At 36.4% G+C, this 23,946-nt stretch overlaps 1 protein-coding gene across 1 annotated transcript in view; it reads right to left on the minus strand.

The window, feature by feature from the left end:
- Window positions 1-23,946, minus strand: part of LOC139147514 (GATOR2 complex protein WDR59-like) — a 59,648-nt gene that overhangs the window by 19,553 nt on the left and 16,149 nt on the right. The window contains exon 5 of the mRNA XM_070718631.1: window positions 2,509-2,589. Coding sequence (XP_070574732.1) covers window positions 2,509-2,589 — 81 coding nt within the window. The remainder of the gene's footprint in view (window positions 1-2,508; window positions 2,590-23,946) is intronic.

Below are 23,946 nucleotides of genomic sequence, written 5' to 3' on the forward strand. Positions count from 1 at the left end.
TCATTACAGAAGCATTTAATCTACATAACGTGAGTCCAGTCCTAACATTGATTTCACTTGTCAAGTCCATTATGAAAAGTATCACGTTACGATCCTACATCATATCCCACCAGAAATTCAATTTTTCTTGCAAAGAGATTTTTAGGAAATCGATACCTTGTATTGATAAAGATTCAATAGTTTTCAGGTTTAGATCCATCTTCTAATAAATAATTCATGTATCAATGAAACGCTGCGGAGCAATTAGTCTCCATGGTGATGTGCTTTCGCTTCTAACACCTACTGACACTCTCTTGCAAATGAGTTTCCTGTCAAGGAGTCTTTACTGAGTACAGGCAAGAATATTGCGATAAACGTGACCAGGTGCAGAAAAGATGGCATTATTTGTATCAGAGTTTATGAAGCAATTTTTTTTTTCAATAAGCTAATAACTGACAGCATTCCAGTGATGAAGTCACTTCAAAATATTTGTCAAACATTTTACAAAAATGCTGTTGCAACTTATTTATGTGAATTTCTAAATTTCTCTACTTTCCATACTTTGTGAACATCGTGCTGGTCAAAGTACATCACTAGTCACAATGAAAGAACACATTGACACGTAGTATGTGAAGCATGTCCTGAGTACACATACTCTTGATCCAAAAATTACATGTACTGCTACTGGCGGGCGTAAATGGACAAAAGATGAAACTTTTTATGAAAATTTTTAATAATTTCATTCCTTAAAAACAAATATGCATACACTTTCTTATTCTTCTCAAAAATGGATATGTTGAAAATATAAAGTATAAGCCCTGCTACACGATGCATCTCGAACAACAAGAAATGTTATTTTCGACGGATGAATTCTAGTCCTGAACTACAATTCAGTTGTCAACATCAACGTCTGACACTGCACACTTACAGAGCTATATTCAGTAGTTGAACACTGGGCAATTCAACAAAGATTTTGTGAGCAGATAGTAAACTCTATTTTACAAACAGACCAAACAATACAGGAGAAAACATTAAAAGTTATGTGGACTAATGGACATTCAAGATACAGGTCACGATTTTGGGATTTAATTTTTCTGTGATAGTATGGTGTATAACTTCTTGAAACAAGCCCTTTTACAGGTCGTACCTGATTGTAATATTCATGACATCAAATTGGGTCATAGATGCCATTTCACTGATTCAGGGTATCAACGTATCTTAATTACATGTAACTGCATATTTTTTCGGCTATGTATACAACAATAAAATCCTCTCTCTTTTTCACTCAAATGTCTTTAAACTAATTGATTTTACATACAGCACAGGAATACTTTTGATAGTATAAATATCTTCCATGGTAAATGCAAACTGGCATCAGAATATAATGACAAATACAAATATATTTTACTGGAAAAGACACTTTGCTAGGTTTTTTATCGGCTGATAAAATGCTCTTCTCATCTGTACTTTTACGAAAATACATCCACAGAAGTGATTTATTAAAGGGAACACACAAAAAATTTTTATGGACCTGTTTGAGTTCAAAGGTCATAAAAACTTACATGTCATCGCTATAGAAACAGGCCTTTGCTAAAAGCAGATCAAAAAGACTGCGAATGACTACAGTCAATAAACTGCTGGTGGCTAACTACTTTTGTTCGCCTTTTAGAGGGGTTGTGAATTTTGAACCGCAAGAAAATGAGCCACAACGTCTTCCATTCAGAAACGTTCTTTGGGTTGTAAATGTAGAGTTTCAAAGACACGTGACTGAATGTTTCACAGGTCCATAGTCTGAATTTTATGACGGGGACTGACTCTGTTGTTTCCTACAACAACGACAACACTACAAACAGGCACACACTGACAGAATGACACTCCCTTGGTAACCACTCCGAGCGACACGTACACAGTGATAATTGCTGAGATACAGCGCTATTTGCTGTGGGATGGCTGCATCATGGTCTAGCGTGTTGTCAGGGCGCCGTGGTGTGAAGCCAGGTATCTTGTTTGATTTCCACTGATCCACCTAAAACCTTTTTGACTAAAATTATCAATTTTCACTGATATGAGTCATTTTCAAAACTAGCAAATTTACATATTTTTAAAATCATGGTAAGGGAATGAAGCCCTCCTAGAGTACAAATTTTGATACAAGCAATACATGCAAATCTAAGCCACAGGTTTACCAAACTCTACTTTAACACGGCCATCTCCACATAAGTCAGATCAAAATATGATTACACAATCATTACAATGCCATTGCAGCTTGCTTCTGTCACCAAGTGAACATCTTAAAACTGCACACAGGAAAAAATTCTGTTCATCGTCAACTCATTAAATACATGTGATTGTCAAAACACAAGTTGGCAAATATTCCTGCGCAAACTTTGGACATTTACGACAAGGCAATAAAATTATAAATAATTAGATTATTTATGACTGTAGAGATATGATCATTTTGTGGTTGTTGCTTTACAATATACATTCACAAAAACCTCTTCGCTGCTTCTTTGACAGATATAGACTTACCGGATGTCCCAGAGGTAGATGTACGTATCCACAGAACACGTAGCCAATATGTTGGCATCGAACACTGCCCAATTGACATCACTGAAAGTAGAATGAACATACATTGTAACTACGTGACTAAAAGATGGACATATTGGTTTTCACGTTTAAGCTCTCGCCATTTCATATCAGTGAGAATCAAAATTTTTATTCCCCCTTCTCCAAAGGATGTAATGCAAAGAGAATGGTGGCTTTTTTGAATAATTTCAAAGATTGAGAAATTTGAGACATATTGGATAATTTGTACAATAAACCCATACTCCAATTCCTGATGGTGAAAGAGAATAGTGTGTGCGTTTTTTGATTCAAAGTTATCATCATTGTTATAAATTTGACTTCAGATAAGTACATGTATGGGTGAAAGTTTAGAATATGTTTTCAGTGTACCATTGGGAAATAATGAAAATGTTCGGTTTGAAAATGGCCACATTTCACAGGAGTCTTCAATTTACAGTAATTGGTTTTAAGTTTAAACTTCGTTCTTACGAGATGGGCGTTCATAGTAGAGAGGTGTCAGTTACGTGAGGCAACAGAATAAGGGATCTTTAATTTATACACAACGTGCATCTAACGTACAGCATCAACCGACAGATCATTGACATCCCTGCACAAATCCACACTACGTGTCTCACAGCAGGTCTGTTTCATTTGAATAAATTTACAAGATGCAAGGATGGCAACACGTGTATCACAGGTTGCTGCGAGTCCAACACTGTTGCCACATCATGATCACCCTGCTTACACACAGAACAACATGTGTGAATTCCCACCTTTTAATTTGGAGTTTTCTAACCTTTTGCTCACTCTTGTGACCTTTGACCTCACACATTGTGCTCAAAACACATGGCTGGTACCACTCACTCACTTGACAACCAGGTAGAGTACAAACAAGCTCACACATCTGTAATGTATTCTGTCACAGCTATGTGCCACACAAATGTCAGATAAAATATGTCTTTTAGATGGAATGTTCACTTTGCCTACATCATTTTTTCATGATGCAAATAAGCATTTCTGTGAGTTAATCTCAAGAGCTATTTTCTCACACTATTAACCCTGTCAAGAAATGGTACATATTTTGAAAAAAAAAGCATGATTAATAATATTTCTTATACAGCTATCACAGCAATATCTAAATTTTCTGGCCATAAAGTTCAACCAGATTTTGATCCTCCATTCTGACAAGTTCTGACTAGGATGTGCATGACAAAGGTAGCTACCCTGCCATACTGTTTTGCAACTGACATGCACAGTCAGTCAGGTGGTACTTGAGTATGTGAACTTTTATTACAGACAATAAAAATGTTGTTTTGTTGTATTTCTGCACTTGCAAACATTTATACTCAACAGGTGGGCTAGACTTTGCTGTGACTTCCATTTGTCATGGATGCCCATTGTACCATCTTTGGTTTTAACCCTTATATGCTTTGATAAACTAGTCTAGAACCTCAGGGTCCATCTTTGGCCTTCGTCAAAGTTGGAGTCCAAGGCTCTATACTAATGATAAACATTTAATATAAGCCAGGAACAGTGTATAGGAAAGCTAAGTAGTAAAGTTCGATGAAATGTTTTGTATTTTTATGAGTATGTTTAATATTGGTGAAGACAGAATTCTGCCACAAAGTGTTAGTGTAATATGAAAACTGACACTGGTTACTGTGAAACAACACTCTTCATTGTGGTAAATCAAATTATTTTCGTTGTTCATTAACAAAAACACCCCTACAGATGATTTTGAACCAAAGATTCTTCAGCCTTGCTGTTCACTTGATAAAACCATGGATGTAACTCTCTTCTATGGCACAGTGGGGCTACTTCAGAGAATGGTCACTCCAAAAAAGCAAGGGGACATGGGGGTTTAGAGTATACAGTACTCTAGGTATACCTGAGATAGACTATTGAGTTAGGCCTATGAGTATGAAGTGGACAACACATTGAACTAACAATAATCTTATCAGTCTTTTCAAGACACACAGGCAGTGTAACCAGAATGTCAAAGTGGTGGCTACTGTTCACTACAGGAATTAAAGAACACAATCAGAATAATCTGGATAAAGATTTGAACTTTGTTTGTGAACAAGCAATCTTGTCAGCTCTTTATTGATACAACAAAGGCCACGCAGAGATAAAAATATAATTGGATTTGGGAAAACTGTTTGCACGAGAACCAGTCACAGATTATGACGCATGGATGGGTTTTGATAATGCAGTGATTTACCAAGGCTAATTGCCACATCTTTTGAAGATTTTGGTGTCTTGAAAATACCTGTAAAGGGATTAAACAAGACAATTCAATGTTGTATTTGAAATTTAAAGACCTAAATCTCACAGCTTAATCATGGAAGGTAAACTTGACAGTGATTATAGTGTTCAGTGCATCTGTTGGTGGATCCACACACTGAGGTTCTGATAGCGATGGAATCTTGATGAGATAGTGTGTCGCAACCAACATTGATAAGCTTATCTTCAAGGTCTATTTTTGGTTCTGCTACTAAACTTGACTAGAACTATAAACATGTGGTTAAAATTGTCAAATTTTTATAGGGCAGCACCGGATGGGTCTGGTGTGTGCATATTTTTGGTCAGGGTGACTCTGATCCAAAATAAAGATAGTCACTGATGTACTGTTTTATTCCAGGATTCAGTCCACAGGGTACGTTGCACCTGCCAATGAGTACCTCCATGGATTTTCATCTGTACAAATCAATGTCCTGAAGAGAGTGTTGGTAGTTTTATTCAAGTTTTATATCTAACTGACAAAATCTAGAGTCTGCGAACAGTATCTATCATATGGCATGCTGGACAAACTTTGCATACATTTATTCCACATGAAATAAACGCCTTCCTCCTTCATATTCTACAGTAATTGACAAAACAAGCATGGCAGTTTAATTTCAACAACTTATTTTTGTCTCAGGTCATCCTAATGTCGACAACCTCTGCACTTGAATGACATCTCGCACACCTAGATGGACAACAACTTTAACTTTTCATAATATTATCATTATAAAATTTTTGAAAAAGATTGAGGCAGACGCTCTCTTCTATCTTCGTGTGTAAAACAAGTTCTACGGTACTTCTCATGCCCATAGTGTTGCAAAAAAAATGTCCATTTGTGTACAACATGCATTAGTTGTTGTTGACAAAATCATTACCTGAACATGAAATTTAGTTCTCAAACTCATCTATTGCATTGCACATTACCAAAGTACCGGTACAGGCTGTGTTGACAAGTTGAATACTGGATATTTGGATATGATTTCGGGAGCAGAACAAGAAACCGTATTTCACAAACCTGGCCAAAATAATGGAAACGGTATCAAGAATTGTAGCGCTAATTAATGGAACTTTAATTAAATAGGGACAAGACCGTGTAATTAAAACACTGTTGTCCATGTTGAGTCTGACAGTCAAGGCTGTTTTACCATTCAACTGTGAAGTCCAGCTTCTGGCTATTATCCGTACAGCACACACTGACTGCACACTGACAAAACCACAGACTGTGGAGTCATTCAATGGAGACCACTAACCAAGCACACCGTTACACAAACAACCATACAATCCCACAGTCAATATTGAAATACACCACAAATGGGGTTTTTATTGAACTTGTCAAGTCCATTACAGAATCATGAATTTTTTTTCACTGTTTTATCTTACCAGACTTGAGCTGAATATACATCTTGGGACAAGCAACTACATGCACTTGGACAAAAAAAAGCACCACTTTATTCTTAAAGCTCGACAAAGAAATGTAAAACAGGTACAGCTTCCGCTGTCACCGCACTACCGGTACTTCTGACTTATGTAAACTCTGGTGACGACAAAGTTGGTATTTCAGTCTTGCAGTTAACAAAGTAGAAATCGAAGAACTGCCTTTTGTCACAGTCCACATCCACTACACCGAGTATCAAACACTTTACCCATCTTTTGAAATGAGTTTCCAAATTAAAATTAATGATGAAGATAAAACGAAAAGTAATAAAATATTTTCCCATATACTTCAAAAAACTTTTGAAATTAAAACTCTTTTTAAAGCTAAGTTGATAACAATGGTTGAGATACAGTGAAGGGTCAACAAACTTCTCTTTTCTCAAGCGAAAAAAAAAACAGTCTTTGATATCTTTACATTGGCTCTCTATTAAATTGTAAATGTTTGAATTCTGGTGGCAGGCAACTTATATTTTCACAATCTACTCCGTAATTACAACAAAAAGATATTTTCCCATGTATTAGCGCATGACAAGTGAATTCATTTCTGCATTTGTTTAAATTAGCATTACATCCTTTACTGAACACTGACATTTTTTGGATTTAAATTATTTATATATCATCATCTTTAACTTTCTTAAATGTTTATTTCAATCTTTTTGGCTTTCTGTGCTTCTTTGGTCATAGTTCTGAAAAAAGTGGGCAATCCTACAAACAAGCGACCTGCGGCCGATATAGCTCCGCTGTGTTTATGTAGAGAATAACTATTTTTGACACATGTTGATGAAGAAGGGTGGAAATCTTTGATAGCTCGATGCAGTGGCCAGAAAAAAGTGGCTAAAATAGGCTGCAAAAATACTTTGAATGTATCACATAGGATCATCCCTAAGAACATGTCAACCAAAGCTATCTGATGAGTAGTTTTTGAGAATAAATTTTTTGACCAAAAATGGCAACAATTGCCCCCAAAAGTAAAATTGCAGATTTCATCATAATTTCAAAAGATCAAATTTAGTTCATCTATAGAAACCTGTATACCAAATTTCAAAGCTGTTAGACAAGTACTTTTTGAGAAACGCATTTTTTGACCAAAAATAGGAAAAATTGCCCAAAAAATTCAAAATTGCAGATTTCATCATTATTTCAATAAATATCATTTAGTTCATCTATGGAAACCTGTATACCAAATTTCAAAGCTATCAGATGAGTATTTTGAATATACACATTTTTTGACCAAAAATGGCAAAAATTGCCCCAAAAATACAAAATTACAGATTTCATCAGAAATTCAATATATATTACTTAGCTCATCTGTAGAAACCTGTATACCAAATTTCAAAGCTATCAAATCAGTTCTTTTTGAGAAACACATGTTTTGACCAAAAATGGCAAAAATTGCCCCAAAATTACAAAATTGCAGATTTCATCATAATTTCAATAATTATCATTTAGTTCATCTGTAGGAACCTGTATATTAAATTTCAAAGCTATCGGATGAGTACTTTTGGAAATACACATTTTTTGACCAAAACTGGTAAAAATTGCCCCAAAATTACAAAATTGTAGATTTCATCATAATTTCAATACCTATCATTTAGTTCATCTGTAGGAACCTGTACACCAAATTTCAAAGCTATCAGGTGAGTAGTTTTGGAAATACACATTTTTGACCAAAATGGCAAAAATTGCCCCAAAAATACAAAATTACAGATTTCATCAGAAATTCAATACATATTACTTAGTTCAACAATAGAAACCTGTATACCAAATTTCAAACTATTAGACCAGTACTTTTTGAGAAATAATTTTTTGACCAAAAATGGCAAAAATTGCCTTAAAAATGCAAATTTGCATATTTCTGCACAATTTGAACAAATCTGAAATAGATCATCCCTAGGAACGTATGTACCAAATATCAAAGCTATCTGACTTGTAGTTTTGAAGAAGAAGATTTTTAAAGATTTTTTTACCAGAAATGACAAAAATTGCCTTAAAAATACAAATATGCAAATTTCACCACGATTTGAAGAAATCTGACTGAAGTCACCCTAAGTAAACTGCATATCAAATTTCAAAGCAATCGGACAAGTGGTTTCAGAGGAGAAGATTTTTTTACCAAAAACACAAAAAAATGCCCCAAAATACAAATATGCAAATTTCACCACGATTTGAGGTCACCTTAAGTGAACTGCATATAAAATTTCAAAGCATTGGACTTGCTGTTTCAGAGGAGAAGGCAATTGTTGACGGACGACGACGGACGACGACGACGACGGACGACGGACGACGACGGAAAATCAACCTATTTGATAAGCTCCGCGTCGCTGACAGCGGAGCTAAAAAGCTTTGTGACTTCCTATGTTTTCTTAATTTGCTGAGCAATTTTATAATAAAATCTGATAAAGACAATGGAAAATTCCATACAAATAAATTACTGTTACATAATTTTGCAAATGTACACTAGTGTTCACAGAAAGAGACAAAACATGACAAAATCTTGTTTTAAAAACATGGTTGAAATAAATGATTTTTACCATGAAAAAATTGACACATTTCTAACTTCTCTTATGAACCAAAAATCCTTGAAACTATATTGATCTCAGTACCTGACTTGTCCCAGGCTATAGTCTGTACAATCAGATAACAAGTCTTTTTAAGAACAATCCAATGATTGCATTTCTGTCTCAGGCACAGGAATTATCATACTATGCAAGATTCCACTTATTATTAATTGTCCACTTATGATTAATTGTCGGTAACCAATGTGAAAAATACTAACATATTTTGTGGATAAAATTCAAGGATTTCAGCAATTTCTCATGATTGTACCAGCTGATTTACACCATTACATTGAATACAAAAGACTGGGACAACAGGGCTAAGTAGATTTTGGAATCATCCTGACAAGGGTATACAGATAGCGTTCAATTAACTACATGTGTGGCAAGTGATTGGGTGAATACTACATGTGTCTTGTCGTTTGCTAAGTCACTGTTTATAAATACACATCAGGGTCAGGGTTTGGCTGTTGTCGAGTTGAACTTGGTAAAAAACAAATCTAATTCCATAAATCTTTGTGAACGCTGTGTCAGATCACAGTTGAATGGACTGACATTTGTGGTTGACCTTGATCTTGGCTGGTGCTGAACAGATTTGGAACATGATAACAGCCTGGGTTTGACCTTGCTCATTGATATTGGTGAAAAGTCCATTGCAAATGGCTGTAGTATTATCAAGGAATGCATTGTATGTTGGAGTACACATGACATAAATATTTTTATCAGAATGAAACGAACATAACTGTAAAATATTTGAAATGTGCATAACTTATTTTACTTGGAAGGAGGTAGCTGCATGTGCACTGATCTAATGTTTTTTGGTCTCTATGTACATTATTGACATTGGCAGTCCCAATATACTATGAAACAACTTGAAATATAAACTGTAAAGTGGGACATGATAAAGATGGCCGCGCACTGAAATATAGTGGTGTGTTGAATTATGATTCATTGGAAAATATTTTTAGAGGATTGGAATGAAAATAGGATTGAATTCATACAAGTATGCTATAATGAATACAGAGATAAATTTAAAGGAGTTTAAAAGTTGCCTTTGCACCAAAATCAAAGTAAAGGTGGTGAAGTGAAATGGACAAAAAAGAGGACAGAAATGGACATAAATGTATTGTTGTATTGTCTAAAATCTAGATTGTCATTTAGTATGCGCCAAGTCAGAGAAGTCAATGATTCTGTAGATTCTAGACCGATTGTCATGTGAAAGTATAGCAGCTGTGTACATTCCAAAACCGTGACAACTCCCTGTAATAAATCCCCGACTCAGCTGTAAATCCCCAAGACATGCTAATAGCATTAAAGATCAACGGACTGGTATTTAATTTGTGGATGGTTGGGTGGGATGGTCGGTAAGCTGCCGTTTGAGTTGCCTAATCTATGAACAAAGAGGATGGCTATTTTAACGGGAGGTGGACATTTGCTCTGGGAAAAAAAACGACATCAAAAAGCACTTTGCAGAACATAAATATGCTTGGAAGCGCATACCTATGGAAAGAAATAAAATACACATTATAGAGCTGGAAACAATGAGAAATATGTGAAAGAGTGACAGGTTGCTGGGGACGCTGATTGCACTTTGAACACAATGTAGATATTCACGCTCTGCTCTTACACTATAAGCCAGTAAATCCCACTTTTAATGAAATATTTTGGTATCTAGTTTCCCTGAGCTTAGCGCCCACAAAGGCATAAAAAAATAAATCGTTTTTTCGTTTTGTGGTTTTATACAGGAAAGACTTGCTTTGATGTGAAAAACATCACTAAATAGTCTGTTTTTTTGTGTGTTGGTCTGCTTACTATTTGAGTGTGCATATCAATGACATCGTTGCAGTTTTCTATGCTATTGCTTGTTGATTTATACGGCCGCAGATAGGTAAATGGGTATCTATGCCACGTTGACATTGTGTTGTGGAGATGGTGTCGCTCCTAGGCATGTCAAATACTTGTGTAAATGTGCACTTCTGCATCAAAATCCTAAAACACATTTCCGCACAAATTCACGATATATATCATGTCATATCTGTTTGCGTACAGGTACGTACGAAAAAGAAAACTTGTCACTTCATTTTAAGCAGCTTTGCTGTTATTCCTCTGCATGCCAAAGTTGGTATGATTCTGAGAAAGTCAATGCGCTGCAGCAATTGTTTTAATGATTGCCTGTTACGTGGCTTTGTTTTTAGAGTGAACACTTCGACCGACAAGAAAACTGCTATATTCCCTCTGTCTGCTAGCAACCGTGGGTGAGAAAACGGAACTAGTCAGAGACCACGTCCTTTTCAGTTTTTTCTTTTTCTTCTTCTTCTTTTCTTTCTTTTTCTGGTCGTCTTCATCGTTGTGACTCTCCGTGTTCACAACAGGTGGCAGTTTTTCTGGTTCCTCATCCCCGGTTCCAAGATGCGGGAAGAAAGCGTTGAGATGCTTCCTGGGGGGAATATCCTTGACGAGATCATTGTTGCCATAGTCTACAATACCATGCCACCAAGAGAACTTGGGATGGCTGGCTTGTCTCACCATGGCACTTTTGGTCCTCCTGACATTACGTTCCTCTTTTTCCGCTATTTTGGACGGATGCACAACAGCTGCGGTGTGTGGACGGCGGATTTCCTCGTAGGACGCACCTGGAGATCTGTCTCTGGCACTGGACAGCGTCGATTTCGCTTTATGAGAGAACGCTGATTTCACACTCGGACTCGAACTCCTCGACCAACTGCTCGAGCCGATATAACTCTCAGAAAACCCACTGTCAATATTTTCAAATCCACTTTCTGTGCACTCGTGAGTGTAGTACGATTCACCATCGTCTTCACTCTCTGAGCTTTCCAAAAGTAATTCCAGAGGCGGGTACCTCGGTCCCGTGTCTTCAACTTTGTCATTCTCTTCATCATCATACGCAGATTTGTCAATTTTATCCCAGAGAAGTGAGCTCCGTTTATAGAATTTCCGATTTTCAAGTCTCTCTCCGTACATGAAATATGCCCTATTCTTTACTTCAGTGTCTTTAGTCCTCTGCTTGAGATAGCGCATACTCGATCCGCTCGACGTTTCGATGTTCTTTGAAGAGATTTTCAAGCGGTTGATGTTGTTATTAAGTAGGACGACCGAGTGCGCCTGGGCTTTTTCCAGCAGTTTCAATTCCAATTTCAGTTTGACTCGATCCACACCGTTACTTCTGAGCGCTTTTTCCTCCGTCACGCTCATAAACCTCCTCTTTTTCTTGGTTGCCATATTCAGACCAGCTATATAAAGATGAGCAGAAATATTCCACGGTGTTGAAAGAGTCACCGGCAAGATTTTTCCATTTTCAGCTTCTTTTCACATCAGCCAGAGATGAATTGAACAGCATGTGGCATGAGCAGCGGCAGCGCTCAATGACAACGTTCCCACTGCCTTGACAAATGGCCAGCACGCTGAACTCCCGGGTCAATAGTCGCAATAGCCTATTCACAGTAAACATACCGTTACTACAGAGCTCCAACGACTGTCAACTATGCACTGCCTGCGTGCATCCTTAATCACGAACTGTTATATTCAACCTATTGGTAATCTCAAAGGCAGATTTAGTTTTGTTTGCACGGGTGCCCCCACCCTTGTTGGTTAACTGGGAGACTGGTGCCAGTGACAAGGGTTGGCAAGCGTGTACAGAAGTGCCACGACAAGTAGATAAGTCGGCTGAAAATATTCCCATCTGACAGGTAACCCAATAGTGGTAATTGTATTCAGCAAGGCTTCACAATAATATATCAAAAATTTATAACAATACCACAATGAGTCCAAATGAGGGTGAAAAAAAATATTTTCTGTCAGCCAACAACTCTCCTGGGAAATTCCATCTGATTATGACATCATCGATCAAAGCCGATCAAGTCTTTATCCCGGGATGGGATCAACCACAATGGAGAGAACAATCCAGCTGAAGGCACCGAGCTTAGCACATAACTGTGTATAGCGACATCATTTGGGAAAATTCTCAATGGCCTTCAGAAGTGTCCTGGTTGGCTGTACTTGACACGGTCTTCAACACACGGGGCACAAATATCAATAAAAAACAACTCAAGTACATGTCAAACAAAGGCCCTCTCCTCTCTGACCCATATACATGAGGATCAAGAAGTGGTGATGAATAGCTTCAATGGCAGTTTTCACAAGGAGGGCTTTCATCCAGCAAAGCACATCTTAATTGGGAAATACTGAATTGGAGACGATCGCTGGAAGCATGAGGTCACGCTTGAGCGCACACCAGCCCAAGGTTGCCGCATTCATCTGCTTGAAGAGGTCTGGAGGCTCACCTTTAGAAATTTCCAGCCGCAGTATCCAAGTGGCATTATAGCGGTGATAATGCCTAGATGCAATTGGACACACACAGTCAAGGGACAATGGATTTTAAACACACAGGCAATTGACAACACTGTCCGTAGCCGATGAGCCAAGTGTTAGCAGCAGCTATGGGTGGGCACTAGAGGGCCTCAGACAGGCAATCATGTCTGGTAAAATGCTCAAAAATGGCATTTCTGTGTATTTTGAAGTTAGAAATTACCATACTCACCATCACCGTTTCACTGTACAATGGATGTGGCTGGTACAATGGTGACATAATAAAAACAATCAGAAAGATTACAGAGCAAACAGATTAGTAAAACTAAATATTTATCTTTTCAGTTGATTCTGGAAGTACAACTCAATGGTGAAAACGTTTCAAGGGATGTGTAAATTTTAATTGTGAGTTTTTCAGAAAGCAAAATAATCTCATTTTGAGATTTTCAGAACATATAAGGAAGGTTAGATTTGGACAGACCGGTAGTACTGAAGTTCTAGTTTGTATTGTAGTCACTTATTTAAATACAGTCCCTTTCGTGGAGGACTGTGATTTATCCGATTTTTGTTTTAATCAGCAGTGAAATACACTTTTTTTTTTTTTTTTTTTTTTTTTTTTTTTTTTTTTTTTTTTTTTTTTTTTATTTTTTTTTTTATTGCAGTCATAACTTTAATGTAAACATCCACATACAAATCGTCCCCACGACATTCCTTTCGGGGGATGCTGGAAGGTGGAAAATCATATTTAAACACATTAATTTAATTACACAAAAAATTACCAAAAATGGCAATTATGTTCCCATTCTAGAGTTTTCATGAAAGCTCTAAAATATCTCCCCATTTTTTAACATGATTATCTAATTTACCTGAACGTGTAGCAATATACTTTTCTGTCTTGTGAATATCACACAAAAAACTTTTAAAGTGTACAATACTAGGTTTTTTTGTTTGACATCTGCAAATATAAATAAAACGTTTCGCAACAAGCAACATAAAATTCAATAATTTAGTTAAGGAGCTATCACCAAAAAGTATCTGTTCCAAAGTGAGCATGGCATCAAGATGAAAACAAACACCCCACTCATCAAGAAAAGTTTGCCAAAAGTTTGAAATGAATTCACAGTTATAAAACAAATGCAATATTGTTTCATCTTCCTTTCCACAAAATGTACATGCAGCAGATGGAAATTTCGAAGGAATCATCTTAGTCAAACGACTATTAGTAATAAGAACATTATGAGTCAATTTCCATTGAAACTCCTCAATTTACAATCTAAAGTAAGCTTAAAGGGAAGATTGTAGATGTAATCCCAATTTTCATGTCTGGCCTGAAGAACATGATCGAAGTAATATTGTGCTTTTGGCCGAATAAAGTATCTTGAAACAAAACCTGCGTTAACAGTTATGTTCTACAACCTTTTATACTATAAGAGACTCCTGAAAAGGTGATACAGATGGTATCCTCTTCAGTGTCAAGTTCTATGACATTAGAAAAATCTACATTAACTTTCCATTGCCTTGGAATAGAATAAATTATACTACACCATTTCATAAAATTACACTGTGGAATACTATTTTTTACAGAATTCCAATCCCGGACTTTACCGGATCTGTCAAAAACATCTCTGACATAAACAAAACCAGCTTCATAAAATTCTTTATAGAAAACACTTTTACCTTCAATGAGAATCTGACTGTTGTTCCAGACAAACTGATTGATAAAATTCTTTTGGGAATTAGAGACTAAAGTAATCTCTCTCCAAGTTTGAAGCATGCTTTGCTCAAATTCAGACAAGTTAATAGGCAAAAACTTAATGTCAAAATTACATTTCAAAAGAAAGTGAATACCCCCAATAACCTTTAAATTTTTTTGACAAACACAATTTCCATGGGTGGGACACATCATCATCACAGAATCGACGAAGCCAATTGATTCTTTGTGCTTTATAAATAGCATAAATGTCTGGCATACCTATTCCACCATCTTTAATAGTTCCAATAACAGTATTGCGTGCTACCTTATCTGGGCCATTCCACAAAAAGGAGAAAAGTAACTTATTAACCTGCTTTAAGTGATCAGTATGTGGCTCAGACAAATTAAGAACATATAGAAAACGTGAAATACCTAAAGTTTTAATGATCTGTACTTTCCCTAAAAGTGAAAGTCCTCTCATCTTCCAAAAATTAAGAGAGTTATTTAAGCTTTCAATCGGCCTAGCCATATTCAGACGTGCAGCAATTTTTTTATCATAGGAAATATAAATACCAACAATCTTAATTGGACCATCAGGCCATTTCAACCCTAGTGGTTTGGAAGTATTATTCTTAAGCCTTCCAAGCCACATAGCCTCACATTTATTCTTATTTACTGTTAAACCAGAAATCATTTGAAAATGTTTTAAAAGCCCAAATAAATATTCCATAGACAAGACATCCTTCAGAAAACATGTTAAATCGTCGGCATATGAGGCATTTTTCAACTCAATGTCATCGCACATTATTCCATTTATATGCTGATTTGTTCTCATAGAAACAAGTAAAACTTCCAATGCAATGATAAATAACAAAGGTGAGATTGGATCACCTTGTCTAACCCCTCTAGAAAGATTAAAATATCCAGTACTAATACCATTATTCATTACACAGCTTGAAATATTACAGTATAAGGATTTATCCATTGAATGAAAGTGGGACCAAAATTAAAGGTGTCAAGGGCTGATATCAAAAAACTCCATTCAAGCTTATCAAATGCTTTTTCAAAATCAATAGTCAATAAAATACCTGGGATCTCATTATCATCTGTATAATCTAAAATGCCTTCAACCAACTTAACTGTATCACCAATAGACCTATTTTAACCAAAAGCAGTTTGAGTTTCATTTATAATCAAAGGAAGAACTTTTTCCAACCTTCTAGCTAAACACTTTGTAGCAATTTTATAATCTGAATTTAGCAAAGAAATAGGTCTCCAATTTTGAATATACCTACGATCTTTACCTGGCTTTTCCAACAAAGTTATGACACCTTGTCTTTGAGATATAGAAAACTGACCAGACTCACAAGCATAATTTAATGAATTAAGAACTTGGTCACTAATAAGGGGCCAAAAATGCTTATAAAAATCAACTGGCAACCCATCATTTCCTGGTGTCTTATTTGATGGGAAAGACTTAACAGCTTCATAAGCTTCATTCATAGTAATCAAACCTTCACAGAGTCCTGCCTTTTCACCATCTAATTTTGGGATATTTGAATTATCTAAAAAACTATTGTGTAAATAATGCAAATGATCATCTACTTGTATACTTTCGAGAGAAGAATAATACAGAGACTGGTAAAATGACTTAATCTCTGAATTAATACCTTTTGGTGAGGATACCATATTCCCATCTGCTTTTAATAAAAAATAAATATGTGACCTTGCCGCATTAGCTTTTTCTAACTGGAAAAAATACTTTGAATTTTTCTCCCCATACTCTGTCCAATTTGCTCTAGACCGAATGATGGCACCTTCAGTAACATAATCATATTCTGTCTGAAGCTCTTGCTTACACTTCTCAAACTGGTTGCCAAATTATTCTCCAAAGTATGAATCTTTTTTTTTTCTAGCTCTAAAATCTTATTTTTGCGGTTCCTACTTTTTTCTTTACTGTACTGGATTGTAAGCTGCTTTATCTTATACTTAATCCAATCCCAAAGATTAGATGGATCAGATAAAGAAGAGCCCTCAGAAACCCAATCTGGAAAAGAATTATAAATTAAATCGTTATATTTTACATCATACAATAAACTTGTGTTAAATTTCCAATAGGAAGGACCTCTTGCAGTATCTTCGAAACTCACTGATAATAAAATTGCACAGTGGTCTGACAAAACACAAGGAATGATACTTGTTTCACTAATACTGTTCAGTAGAGAATTTGACGTCAAAAAATAATCAATCCTGCTCTGAACAAGAGAGGGGTTAAAACGTTTCCAAGTAAAGGCAGAGTCATCAGGATGGAGTATCCTCCATACATCACATAAATCTAAAGATTCCATACTTTCCAACATCATATTTAAAGAATGCCTCCACACTTTTGGATTACCACCAAACCTATCCTTATTAACATCTAAAACAAAATTATGGTCACCACCCCAAATTATTGAAACTTCAGGATCTGAAATGTTTTTTGAAATGTCAGAAAGAAGATTTTTCAAAAAAATTCTATGGTGTTCTTCATTTGTAGGGGCATAAGAATTGACGATCATAAAATGTTTACCTTTCAACTGTAAATCTAAAATCAAATATCTCCCATTAACATCAGAAATAACTTTATGAATGTTAGCATCTATATTACGCAATATTGTAATGACTCCTCTACTATTGGACGTACCATGAGCAAAGTACATAGTGCCTCTAATTTGATTAGCCCAGAAATGTTCTACATTTCTGGTACAGTGTGTTTCCTGTAGCATCACCACATTGGAATTTTGTTTTGAAATCCACTGAAAGATGTTTTTCCTTTTTCTGGGAAGACCTAACCCTCTCACATTCAATGATAAAAATTTGACATGGGAGTTTGCCATCTATACTGTCTTATAAAACAAACAAACAAACAAACAAAACATCATCAAAAATTCCACCTTCCAGCAATTAAATAAAATTAAACTTACACTGACTGCATTATATATAATATACACGTACACAAAGTACAAAAACACAAAAACAAATACAAATGGACAAACAAAAACACAAAAACCCATCAAACTCGAGGCCATCAAACACAGCCACAGCAAAACCCACCGTGGGCATACCGGCTTCGGGTTCTCAAAACATATAAATATGAAAAGTTGAAATCAAGATTCTCTTCCCAATTATCTCATTAAACAATGTTCCATGTTTTACCCTACCAGTTTTCAAAATGTTTCTCCAAACTCAAAGAATGGGTCGTGTCCATCTTGACATCTTGACATGTACAGTCCCGACTGTGCACTGCACAGTATCCGTGCGCTTGGTTTTTGAAATACAGTTTTCATAATACGAGACGAGGTTGTCCGTAGAGACAAAGCCACAGGAATCCGAAAACTGTCTCACAACACACTGAGAAAACACCTATCGCCTTCACCTTCAGCCGTCTCTGTATTGTCCGTCACTTCCGTGGTTGCTATATCTTCGGCCGTTGATAAACACGGTACCATTTTGAAATCTGACGCGTTTTCCTTCGCTATAGGCTTTATTCATTATCGGCAACAAAGTTTTCTTTTTCTCATAGTCCTGTGGACACAGATCTTGTTTTATCTGGATACCAGACCCTTCTAAAATATGACGAGCAGACATCAGGATTTTATACTTGACTGGACGGTGCATCAGTTTCACTAGAATAGGTCGGGGCTTAGTACTGCGAAGGTTTCTCGTCTGACCCGGAGGACGACGTGCTGGCACACGGTGCGCGTTCTCTATCAACACGTGGTCAACATCAAATTTCTCCTTGAAAAGTTTTCTGACCTTTTGAATAGGTGATTCGCCCTCCTTTTCATCTCCGTCTTCTTGAATACCATAAACTCTGAGATTAAAACTTCGGTAAAATCTTTGTAACCGTAGATTTTCTTCTTTGTTGGCATCAGACTCTTTCTTCAACTTTTCAACTTCACTTTGCAACATTTCAATGGTGGATTTATTCTGCTCGCACGTGGCAGCTGTGAACTCAATGGAATTTTCCAGTTCAGACTGTTTCTTTTCCACCACCTCGACCCGATGAAGCATACTAGTTACGCTTTGGAAACCTCTGTCCATCTTTTCCTCCATTTTTCCAATCAACCGATACAAGGATGCCAAAGTAATATCTTCAGACAACTCATTTACACCTTCACTTTCACCAAGTTCAGGTATCGTGTCCTTCATCTGTCCGTCGCCGTTTCCGGCAGCCATCTTGGACCCCACTGTGAAGTCTGTGATTTTGCTCAACCTCTTTCCCTTATTTCTCGCAACTGTGCTTTTCTTCTTCATGACATAGATGATAGCTTGGTACCATTGTCAGTTTAGACAGCTTTCTGTGTCGGTTGGAAGCTTCAAAATGCCTTTCTTGGGGAAAGAATACTCGAGAACTCGAGAGCCGATATGCCCCACACAGCACACTACGTGAACGACATCACGTGACCGAAATACACTTAGATATCACCATACTAATCATACCCCATTTGATCATACCCCTTCCCTCCCTGTAACCTCCCCCCCCCCAAAAAAAATGACACAATGCTTGATCTTTCCAGCAGCAGATTATGCATGTTTTATTTTCTTGATCGCAAGGATGACATTCATACAGAAAAAGTTGTTGGAGAACTCGAGTGTTTTCAAGAAATGTTAAATCATCAACCCCTCAACCATTATCTGTATGGGGGATACAATTAAAGTGAAAATATTCTCATCTGTATCAAAAGGTAAATGCTTGCTGATAAGGGACATGAAAACTTTGCAAAACACCAAAAATAGCCCTTGACTATTTTTTATCTCTATACAGATTTAGATTTCTTTATATCCAAGTACACTTTAAATACTGTCACAAATCATCCTTACAGAGAGTGAAATGCTGCAAAATACAAGATGGTTCATCCAGCTAAGTGGAGGTTGAATTGTAATGGTCATTTAACAAGCACCTGTTGATTAATTAAATCACCATAAAGTACATTTAGACACGCAGAGAGTTTGGAGATCACTTGGTGAAATTAATTAAACTGAAAATGTAAGGCCAACCAACTTGACTTGTGAAGTGTGATTCCACAATGTCACCATAGAGGGCAGTAAATACTTTACAAATGACAACAGAACGGGCTGAATCTGTGCTGGTGTCAGGGTACTTCACACTGACGTATTATCATAAAACTACACAGCCACACTCAATAAACGGGAACAAGGTGGAGATTTACAATACTTGATATGGGAACTAGCCTATGCAGCTTGATATCTGACAGTGAACTACTACAAAAATTTATAGAAAAGTGTACTTTTGACTATTAAACTCCAAATGGCATGTTTATTGCTTGTTTACAAATTATGAACTAGATGTACTAACTATTACTTTATTATATGAATTGGAATGCATGAATAAATTGGAAATTCATTAGTGCAAATCTCAAAAGTTGGTGGATTGGCACAGTGCTTTTCTAAAGAAGTCTGTGATAGACATTTTGTTGTTTCTCAATGTTTGTATCCGTAATTTCAATGTACTCGTACGTGTACCTGCAGTATGCAACAAACTTCTTTAAAACCAAGTTGTGTTCACCAAAGACTGCCCTCACTACTGAGAATCACGCATCATTTCCATGGCGACATGAGCACACGATTGCCGAAGGGAGAGTAATTTGGTGGCAAATAGCACTGAATTTTGGAAAACATGTTCTTATGCAGTATTTCTGTGGAACTGAAGTAACTCATGGTCAATCTACAAGCAACCAAGAATAACTCTCACCATCAGTATTGTCACAAGATTCATGACAGCAATAATTAATCTAATGCCGGTTGCTGTACACTCACATTTCTTCCGTTCTCACGAAAGGACAATTGCAATGCAAGGCACACATCTGCCAAAAACACAGACATTTTGCATTTTCCTGTTCCAAGAATGGTTAGAATACATTCATTAATCTAACGACAACTGAGACTGAAACAATACCCTATATTTATATTACTACCCGGCAAACTTTGATGACCAGAAGGAGAGGAACAACAAAGCAGAAACCGCTGTGAACAATACATCATATTTCACCCTGGAACATTTCATATATTTGTCAAACTATGAAAGACGATATATAGATCAATAGCTGGTCATATTTTGAGAACTTTTGACCAGGGTGACAATACTCAGAAAAGAGTGATACATTTCATGCAAATGTCTTTATGCTATAGTCTATGGTATAAAGAAAGTTGCATGAAAAAATATCACTTTCTTGAAGACACTGAAGGATGTGCAACGGATACCGAAAATGCACCCTAACAGGCAAATATATTCAGAAAGGCATTTTCTTATGCATTCTACAATTGAAGCTAAAGAAACTTCTCGGAATCTCCCATTCAAAATTCAATACTGAAAAGAGTATCATTTGAGATTTTAAGAAGAGAAACATTTACTTATATTTAAAAAATCATTGATTCAGCATCTTCATAGTCACAATGGTCCCACACAGTAGTCCCAGTTCTAAACCATATATGGCGCGTAATCAAGGCCAATATTCGAACTCCCAATTTTCAACAATACAACTCAACATTCAACATTCAAACTCCCAATTTTCAACTATATGGGAGTTTGAAATGTTGAATGTTGAGTTGTATAGTTGAAAATGGGGAGTTTGAATGTTGAATGTTGAGTTGTATAGTTGAAAATTGGGAGTTTGAATGTTGAATGTTGAGTTGTATAGTTGAAAATTGGGGAGTTTGAATGTTGAGTGTTGAGTTGTATAGTTGAAAATTGGGAGTTCGAATGTTGAATGTTGTTGTATAGTTGAAAATTGGGAGTTTGAATGTTGAATGTTGAGTTGTATAGTTGAAAATTGGGAGTTTGAATGTTGAATGTTGTTGTATAGTTGAAAATTGGGAGTTTGAATGTTGAATGTTGAGTTGTATAGTTGAAAATTGGGAGTTTGAATGTTGAATGTTGAGTTGTATAGTTGAAAATTGGGAGTTCGAATGTTGAATGTTGAGTTGTATAGTTGAAAATTGGGAGTTCGAATATTGGCCTTGATTACGCGCCATACTACATATTCTCCGATTGTCACCTCACCAAAATGCACGGGCATGCTTGAAATTTATTCCAAATTTTCTACAGAATGCACAAGAAGTAAACAAGCAAATTTTATGGCCGTTGTAAAATGCAAAGAGCTGACAACAGCTAGGCCGAGGGGTTACTAGGATGTACGCTGCATTCTAGCCGTTCATGACAAATTGGCTGCAAAAACCATTCAACAACATTGACAGTTTAACACAGGGCTCAAGCCTTGATTGATCAAATACACAATCTAGTAATTAACGCCCAGTTCACCAGTGTGTCATGAGTTCAAGATAGAGCCACTACGCTGGAAAAGATGGCAATGACATCTCACTTGGGAACAATGCCCTTCCATGGCAGGATGCAAATTTTTGACAATGCAATACTATTAAGAGTTTTGAACTGAAGCTAGCTACATGTATCGGTACTAATGGTTTTAGCTTAATTTGATTTTTTATAGAACATGATTATTTTAAAGATGAATTTCCACAACTTGGGCCAGTAGCTATAACTATGGTGATTTTTACCACTATTTTTGTTTTCAATGTCAACTACCGTTTCTTGTTCTACTCCCAAAAGCGTGTTGAGATACCCAGTATTCAGCTTGTCAACTCAGCCTGTACATGTGTAAACTGCATTGTTATTGCTGATGAGTGAATTCTTGTCTGGAGTAGAATTCAAATGTCAACAGTAACAGTACATTTTACAAGTATAGACACAGCATTGACAAGCTAAATAGTGGGTGTTTCAACATGCTTTGGGTAGTAGAACACAAATTTTCGATTACCATACAAAACAAAAATAACGAAAAACATTATCAAAATTACAGCCACTGGCCCTTTAACGTGTACAAGTGAAGTGTGAACAGTTCTTATTTTTTATTTTGGCCGCTTTCCCTTCTGGTTGGTTCAACTGTGCTATTGCTTGCTGCACATGGTTTTCAGTATTCAAGGGGGCTGTGCAACTTACAAGAAGTGATGTAAAGCCTTGTGATAAGACCATCCCACAGAAATGCAATACCCTGGATATAAGATTTTGTTATGTTACATGTATGATATAGAGTTTCACCGGTTGCAACTCACGCAAGGTAAAAGAGAAAACAAAAGGTGATCCCATTTGAATGTAAATGTGGTGTTTTAGAATTTGACTATGACAGCAAAGAAAATGTCATACTAATGTCATATTATTTAGTAGTATTTTCCTTCTTTCCATGAGGAAGGAACAAAAGAGAATTCAAAAGTCACATCTTGATAAATAAAGGCTAACCAATGATTCAAAAAGAGAAACACAGTATGAGGTAAAACTAACACTTTTTTCCAAATTCTGAATGATAGAAATCATATATCAACACAGGAACAGGCACTGAAAGACTTGCCAATCTGAAGAGTGAAGTTTGAGTCACACGAGTCAATGTCCCGAGTGACAACAAAGCAAACATCTACATCGTTTTCAAGCCCAGTAACATGTTGCTGGGGTACCACACGTACTAAGCCGGATGCAGATTTCAACGTGCACTCAACTCTTGTGTGTACACGGTGACTGTCCCCCCTCCTTGAAGTTCAGACAGTCATTGAGAGTGTGGGGGGAACACATAACAGTTTCTAGGATTTAAACACCGGATACGTAGACAAACAAACAAAAAATATCAAGCCTACATCAAATTGAACTCCTGTTGATGGTACAATTTAGATATGGATGTCATTATCGTATCTTGTAGCCATGGTGATGAATTTCTGACTTGTTTTTCTTCTTTTGATACACAGACTAATGGGTTCAGAATGTTCAACTTTTCAATCACAACCAACAACAATAGAATAGGGCTGTTTGCAAATGATGTCATTGGTCTCTCATTAATATGCAAAAATAAATATCTGTCTGCAAACTTACATTACGTTTTTGGAAATTATGCGTTCAAGAATGATGATATAACTTCAAAGACTACTGCTTGTGTTTCAAGAAGCACTGTCTAATGTTGTGCCCGTGCAGCTATATTTAGTAACAAGCCTGTACCCGCGAACAATGTTATTCAAATTACACATACAGCATCACTGAGCTTATATGAA

Source organism: Ptychodera flava, chromosome 13, assembly GCF_041260155.1.
Source record: "Ptychodera flava strain L36383 chromosome 13, AS_Pfla_20210202, whole genome shotgun sequence".
Taxonomy (NCBI): domain Eukaryota; kingdom Metazoa; phylum Hemichordata; class Enteropneusta; family Ptychoderidae; genus Ptychodera; species Ptychodera flava.